The following is a 7,579-nucleotide window of genomic DNA, read 5'->3' as shown; positions in this document are numbered from 1 at the left end:
AACCAGGCGTAGGAAGTGGAATGTGCAATCCATCCATCCTCCTCTCCTTAATGGCTATACAATAGTTAATGAATTAAAAATAAAAAATAAAAACAAAAAGGACTAAATAAAAACTGACCCTACACACACTCCCCCCGCTCCACAAAAGGAAAAAAAAAAAAGGACAGGAAAAAAAAAAACAATTACTAGATGCCCCAGATTACTCCAGAGTGGAGCCCCAGAGCAGCTTTAACAATCCGAATTACTCTGTTACAGAGTCATCACAAGCATGCCTTGCTTTTAAACAAAAATAAAACAAACAAAAAATTTTTAAAACAGCAAAACTGAAACTAGCACTGATCACTTTTCTGACAAATACACAATGACTCAAAATTCACTAGTATCAGGAGAGGGAGCCATTCCTATGAGCCTGTCTTACATGAGTGCATGTGGGTAGGTGCAGGGCCTTTGTCATTATTGCAAAAACGAATTTTAATTTTTAATCTTTAGTTTGATTTAAACATTGCTTTTAGTATGATGCCGACACCAGCTGTGCAGAAAGGACTCCGGAGAGATGTGCATAGCAGCACACACCTGCGGCTCTTCTTCGGCTCTGGAGGCTCCAGGGCAGCCAATACTGCTTCATCAAATACATCCTCTAGGCCTTTCTGTGTGAGTGCAGAGCACTCCATATATTTAACGGCCTTCGGGTCGCGCGCCAGCTTTTCCGCAGTCTCTGGAGTGATAGGCTTCTGTTTGTTCTTGGCAAGTTTTTCAGTAATAGAGGGGTCATCTCTGAGATCAATTTGGGTCCCAACAAGTAAGAAAGGAGTCTTCGGACAGTGGTGAGTTATCTCAGCCACCCACTTTTCTTTCATATTTTCAAATGAGGACGGAGAGACCACTGAAAAGCAGACTAAAAATACATCTGTTTGTGGGTAACTCAGTGGCCGTAATCTGTCATAATCCTCTTGCCCTGCCGTATCAAAAAGTCCCAGAGTATATGGCTTTCCACCAATCACAAGAGTGACTGCATAGTTGTCAAAAACTGTTGGTACATACTCAGATGGAAATTTGTTTGTTGTATAGGATATCAGGAGACATGTTTTACCAACGGCACCATCACCCACAACAACACACTTAATTGTCTGCATTGCTGAAACAGTTTTGTATCCACTTGACTTCAAATTCAGTGATGACCTCAGCTCCTCCCCGGGGCGTTGGCAGCACTGCCAATAGGGGTCGTTCTTAAGACACTCCGGAGGGGAATCTTTATTAAGATATCTGGGTTCCCCTTAGGCCCCCTGTGGGTCAGGGAGCTCAGTGGCCAGGCCTGGCATTGGGAGTCACCAAGGCTACATCCTGTGCTGCTGAGGACCAAACGCAGAACACAGGTGCTATGGGTGCTTTGCAATTGCTCTAAGACTTGAATGCTCTACCTGGTCCTGGTTTTATTTTATTGGAGAATTTCATTTGTATTTATCACTTATAAATATAGCACAGTGGGTAGGGTATTTGCCTTCCATGCAGCCGACCTGGGTTCAATTCCTTCATCCCTCTCGGAGAGCCCGGCAAGTTACCGAGAGTATCTTGCCAGCACCGCAGAGCTAGCAAGCTACCCGTGGCCTATATGATTTAACAGTAACAAGAAGTCTCACAATGGAGACATTGCTGGTGCCCGCTTGAGCAAATTGATGAGCAACGGGATGACAGTGACAGTGATATATATACATACACACAGACCCTTACAGAGTGAAACTATCCATTGATAACTACACACAAAAATAGAAATCAAAATTTTTAATATCAAGCAAGGTGATTTTATTCCATGGGTGAAATAGAGAAATTTTATTTAAAAAGCTACATATTCTATAGAAATATTTTGAAATAAAATTGGAGAGAGAAACTCAAAGTATTAAATGTTTATATTATTTAAAAACAGATCATTCTAAAATCAGTAATCTAAGTGTCCTCTGCAAGATCTAGAAAAGGGAATGAACAGTACATCTTATTTAAGCAGAAAAATATAGATAAGAAAATTTAAGAGCATTATTTTTCTGAAAACAAAAAAATATGGAGAAAATGATTAAAATGCTAAAGTTTTTTGAAAGGCCAGTAAAATAAATATCCAACAAGACTGAAAAGAGATAAGAAGAGAAATGAAAGTCATTATCAATATGTGGAGAAAAAATAATCTATCCAAATGGATACAAAATAAAATAGGTCACACATGAAGTTCCCAAAAATGCTTTTTACGGAAATAATATGTTTTATTTTATTTATTTTTGTTGAGGGACTACCTGTGGGACCCAGGGATCTCTTGGGGGTGGTCAGGGGGCCGTAGAGGATAATAGCAGTGGCTATTATTTTCTATTATTTGCGCCTGATGAGTTGGTGTTCCCACTTCCCTACATACTTTAATAAAATAATGTAGAGAGTTTTTCCCATTAACTTAGCAGTTTGGATTGCCTTTTGGCAATCTGCCGTAGCGTTTTCCACCACTAACGTTAGCATAAGCATTTCACGAAGGCCTTCATCAGGTATAGCCTTCTCAAGAGCGTCCTGGAGTCTGGCAATAAAATCTGTTCATTTACTTCCTGAAAGATTTTTGTGAATACCATAGTACATTTTGCAGAGGTCTCAAGATAACGCCATGCCTTTAGACAGTTCTTATTAACAGCTTCTAAAATGTTTGCCTTCAAATGGAGTTGTTCTTCCGCTAAAGCCCACTTGCCAGTGCCTAAAATCTGGTTCACAGTGATATCAACATGTTTTGGTGTTTGAATTCTAGCATATTTCCCAGCCTCTTCTTTCCACCAAGATTTAAATTGTACATATTGAGAATTTTCTAGCACTGCCTTTGCAAGAGTTTGCCAATCAAGCTGAATTACAGTATTAGCTTCTGCAAAATTTTCAAGAAGGGCTAGCAGAGAATTAGAAGTAACACCATACGTGGTCACAGCTTGCTTAAGTGAGGAAAGAAACTGAAAAGGAACAGGCTCACATTGCCCTGCCTGTCTTTTTCTTTGCACTTCAGGATTACAAACGACTGGAAAAGCCATAAACTGAGCAGGCTGTTGGCTCAATTTTGCCTTATAGAAAGGAGCTTCAGATTTTTGCATCAGAGAATGCAACTCAGGACTAAGCTTAGAAGGGCAACACAGAGATTCCTCTTCCCTATTCTTATGTAAGTGAGGGGAAGAAGCTGCCAAAGGGTCAGGATCAGTGGTACCCTGTACAGGAGGCATTATGCTTCTTTAAGAAGGGTGGTGCATCTCAAGGTACTTCATTTGTCTTATTCATTTATCTAATTTTTTATTAACTTTCTCAACTCTTGGGCGCTTACAACCTCTTTTGAAACTGAATTCTCTGTGTCTGACTCGAAGCTGTCAGACTCAGACCGGGCAGGCAGGTGAATCATCAATTTGATATGAATCACCAGATAATATAGATGCTGTTGGCTTAGCACCAAATTTAGGCTGAATCAAAGATTCTTCTCCACTCTTCTCCTCTAACACAGGAGTTTCTCTGTAAGTTGCTTTGAAATTTGATGAATCAGTGCAGAGAGCCGTATGAGAAGACGAAAGAGAAGTCTCCTCATACTCAAAGTCAAACTGTGAAAATTTCAGGGCAGCAGCAATACAATTGTATGTGCTCCATTCCTTTGCTGGGATCAAATCTCCATTTTTTTAAATTTTAAGTTATAATTTTATTAAATTATAAAAATAGGTCATCTTATTGTGAAAAAACAGAAAAATTGTTGAAACTTTTTCACACTGTATTCAACAGATCACTTGTGTCTAATTCCATTATTTTTCTTATTTTTAGACAAATAGCTTTCCAGTCATTCTTTTTATTTTAATTTTTTTATTTTTTAATTAGTGAATCACCATGAGGGTACAGTAACAGATTTACACAATTTCGTACTTGTGTTTCCCTCATACAATGCTTGAGCACCCCTCCCTTCACCAGTGTCCATTCTCCACCACCAGTGAACCCAGTATCCCTCTCACCCCCCAATCCCATCCCCCCCACCTCTGTGGCAGGGCATTCCTTTTGTTCTCTCTCTCCTTTTGGGTGTTGTGGTCTGTAATAGGGGTAGGAGTGGCCATCGTGTTCAACCTATGGTCTACTTTCAGCACGCATCTCCCCTCCTGAGCGGGTCCTCCAACCACAGTTTATTTGATGTTCCCTTCTCTATCTGAACTGCCTTTTCTCCCAGCCTGTGAGACCAGCTTCCAAGCCATGCCAACCACCTGGTGCTTATTTCTACTATTCTTGGGTGTTAGTCTCCTACTGTCATTTTATATTCCACAGATGAGCGCAATCTTTCTATGTCTGTGACTCTCTTTCTGACTCATTTCACTTAGCATGATACTTTCCATGTTGATCCACTTATATGCAAAATTTATGACTTCATCTTTTCTAACAGCTGCATAGTATTCCATTGTATAGATGTACCAGAGTTTCTTTAACCAGTGTTCTTCGGTACTCGGGTTTTTTCCAGGTTCTGGCTATTGAAAACAGTGCTGCGATGAATATATAAGTGCAGATGTCATTTTGACTAGACTTGTTTCTCTGGGATATATTCCCAGAAGTGGTATTGCTGGGTCAAATAGGGACTCAATTTCGAATTTTTTCATATTGTTTTCCAGAAGGGCTGAAGAAGTCGGCATTCCCACCAACAGTGTAGAAGGGTCCCCACATCCACTCCAACAGCAGTTGCTTTTGTTCTTTTGGATGTGTGCCATTCTCTGTGGTGTGAGGTGGTATCTCATAGTTGTTTTGATCTGTATCTCTCTGATGATTAGTGATAGTGATAAAGAGCAGTTTTTCATGTGCCTTTTGGCCATCCGTATCTCTTCTTTGGGAAAGTTTCTGTTCATTTCTCTGCCCCTTTTTCTGATGGGGTTGGATGTTTTCTTCTTGTAGAGTACAACCAGTGCCTTATATACCCTTGATATCAACCCCTTATCAGATGGGTATTGGGCAAATTTTCTTTCCCGTTCTGTAGATAGTCTTTGTATTCTGGTCACTCTATCTTTTGCAGTGCAGAAGCTTCTTCATTTAATATAGTCCCATTTGTTTATCTCTGTTTCTATTTGGTTGATCAGTTGCATGTCATCTTTGAAGAGACCCTTAGCTTCAATATCGTGGGAAGGTTTTGCCGACTTTGTCTTCAATGTACCTTATGGATTGTGGTCTGATGTTGAGGTCTTTAATCCATTTTGATCTGACTTTTGTGCATGGTGTCAGGTCAAGATCTAAGCCCATTCTTTTGTATGTGGTTGTCTAGTTGTGCCAGCACCATTTGTTAAAGAGGCTTTCCTTGCTCCACCTCACACTTCTTGCTCCCTTCTCAAAGATTAGATGATCATACATTTGAGGTTGTGTGTAGGGATATTCCACCCTGTTCCATTGGTCTGTGGCTCCGCCTTTGTTCCAGTACCATGGTGTTTTAATTGTTACCGCTTTGTAGTAAAGTTTGAGGTTGGGGAGGGTGATGCCTCCCATCATCTTTTTCCCAAGAATTGTTTTAGCTATCTGTGGGCGTTTGTTGTTCCATATGAATTTCAGGATTGCTTGATCCATTTCTTTGAAGAATTTCATGGGTATCTTTATAGGGATGGCATCGAATCTGTATAATGCTTTGGGGAGTATTGCCATTTTGACAATGTTGATTCTCTCTATCCATGAGCAGGGAATATGTTTCCATTTCCTCGTGTCCTCTTTTATTTCATGGAGTAGCGTTTTATAGTTTTCTTTGTAGAGGTCCTTTACTTCCTTAGTTAAGCTGATTCCGAGGTACTTGACTTTCTGGGGCACGATTGTGAATGGGATTGCTTTTTTCATGTCCCTTTCCTCTGCCTCACTGTTTGCATATACGAAGGCCATGGATTTTTGGGTATTGATATTTAAATCTCCATGTTTTTAGCATAACACAATTCTCTCCCTACTTTTGTCCATAAATCTAAATTGTTCTATATTTTTGGCTTAAACCAATGACAATATTTTTGTACCCTCTCAAGGAGGCCTCGCATTATCTGTTCCTTTAAAGGCAGACCAGCCATGTCTGTTAGAGAGTTCAGGGTGTCCACATAGGTATCCTGCTGTGATGTTACAGAATTACCCACTACCCTTTTTTCTTTTCTTCCTTTATTTATTATTTTTCTTTCTCCCTTTCTTTCTCCTTTTCTTCTTTTCCCTTTCTTTCTTCCTGTCTTTCTTTATTTCCTTTCTTTCTTTTTTCTTTCTTTCTATCTATATTTCATTTTCCCCCTTTTTTCTTTCTTCTCTATCTTTATTTCTTTCTCCCTTTCTTTCCCTTTTACTTCTTCTTCCTTTCTATCTATATTTCTTCATTCCCTTTCTTTATCTTCTTCCTTTCTTTCTATTCTTCTTTCTTTCTCTTTCTTTCTTCTCTTTCTATCTTTATTTCTTTCTCCCTGTCTTTCTTTTTCTTCTTTCTATCTATATTTCTTTATTCCCTTTCTTTCTCTTTTTCTTCTACCTTTTTATCTATCTATATTTATTTATTCCCTTTCTTTTTCTTCTTCCTTTCTTTCTATCTATATTTCTTTATTCCCTTTCTTTCTCTTTTTTCTTCTTCTTCCTTCCTTTCTTTCTACACTTCTTTATTTCTTTCCCCCTTTCTTTTTTCTCTTCCTTTCTTTCTTTCTATATGTCTTTATTCCCTTTCTTTCTCTTTTTCTTCGTCTTCCTTTCTTTCTTTCTATGTTTCTTTATTTCTTTCTCCCTTTCTTTTTCTTCTTCCTTTCTTTCTATCTTTATTTCTTTCTTTATCTCTCCCTTTCTTTATTTCTTCCATACTGGGCTTCTCTGTGGGTGAGCTGAAAGCCATACGGGGCTCTAGGCAGAGGGTTGGAGCGATGGGACAGCAGGGAAGGCGCTTCCCTTGCACCCGGCTGACCCGGGTTCGAATCAAAACCTCCCACTCAGTCCCCTGAGCACCACCAGGAGTCAGCCCTGAGCATCAATGGGTGTGGTTTCCAAAGCAAAGGAAAAAGAATAGAGGCAGTCTCTCTGCCTGCTCTGTGAGGGACCCTCCAGCTCAGGTGTCCTTCACAGGGAGACTCCCCATAGCCTCTCCCTCCCTACAGTGCTCCCCAGGGGAGCGGGGACCTCTGAGTCCCACCGGGAATATCGGACTCCCTGGTCAGAGTGGAGGTCAAGGTCCTGTTGGCCGCACAGGAGAGAAGTCCACTTCCGCCCTGGTTTCTTAACCCCTCTCCCCTCCCCCGACCAGGTGAAAGTGGCCCCCCGGGGGCATCAGCAAAGACGAGACCCCCGGGCCACTGGGACTTCCTGGGCCCGCAATTGCAGCCGGCCCTTCCGGTGAGGAGGGGGACAAGGTGAGAGGAGCTTGGGGGAGCCCCCGGGGTGGGGGGACGGGTCCTTCCTCGTGTCCACTCCTGTGCGGGGAGACAGGGCCACACCCGGCCACAAGGGGAGCGGAGGCGACAAGGGCGATGCGGTGAGTGGGGCCCCCGGGAGGGCGAGCGCCCACACCTTCCCGGACCCCATCCTGGTACCTGCAGACAGGACTCTGGAGCCCAGCCCTGCACGCAGGGTCACTCAA

General features: G+C 41.5%; 1 protein-coding gene across 1 annotated transcript; it reads right to left on the bottom strand.

Annotated features, from left to right (window-relative positions):
• Positions 1 to 400: 400 nt before the first annotated feature.
• On the bottom strand, positions 401 to 1,185 carry LOC129406530 (cell division control protein 42 homolog). Its single transcript, XM_055144676.1, has one exon. The coding sequence runs from the start codon at positions 1,131 to 1,133 to the stop codon at positions 486 to 488; it is 648 nt and encodes a 215-aa protein (XP_055000651.1). The 5' UTR covers positions 1,134 to 1,185; the 3' UTR covers positions 401 to 485.
• Between the last annotated feature and the right edge of the window lie 6,394 nt (positions 1,186 to 7,579).

The sequence above is a fragment of the Sorex araneus genome, chromosome 7 (assembly GCF_027595985.1).
Source record: "Sorex araneus isolate mSorAra2 chromosome 7, mSorAra2.pri, whole genome shotgun sequence".
NCBI lineage: Eukaryota > Metazoa > Chordata > Mammalia > Eulipotyphla > Soricidae > Sorex > Sorex araneus.
The sequence above is the reverse complement of the archived record's forward strand: the minus strand, read 5'-3'. Positions and strand labels throughout refer to the sequence as shown.

What these genes read in the sequence shown, in the direction of transcription:
- LOC129406530 (XM_055144676.1), bottom strand. Translation starts at nt 1,133, where the DNA reads ATGCAGACAATTAAGTGTGTTGTTGTGGGTGATGGTGCCGTTGGTAAA.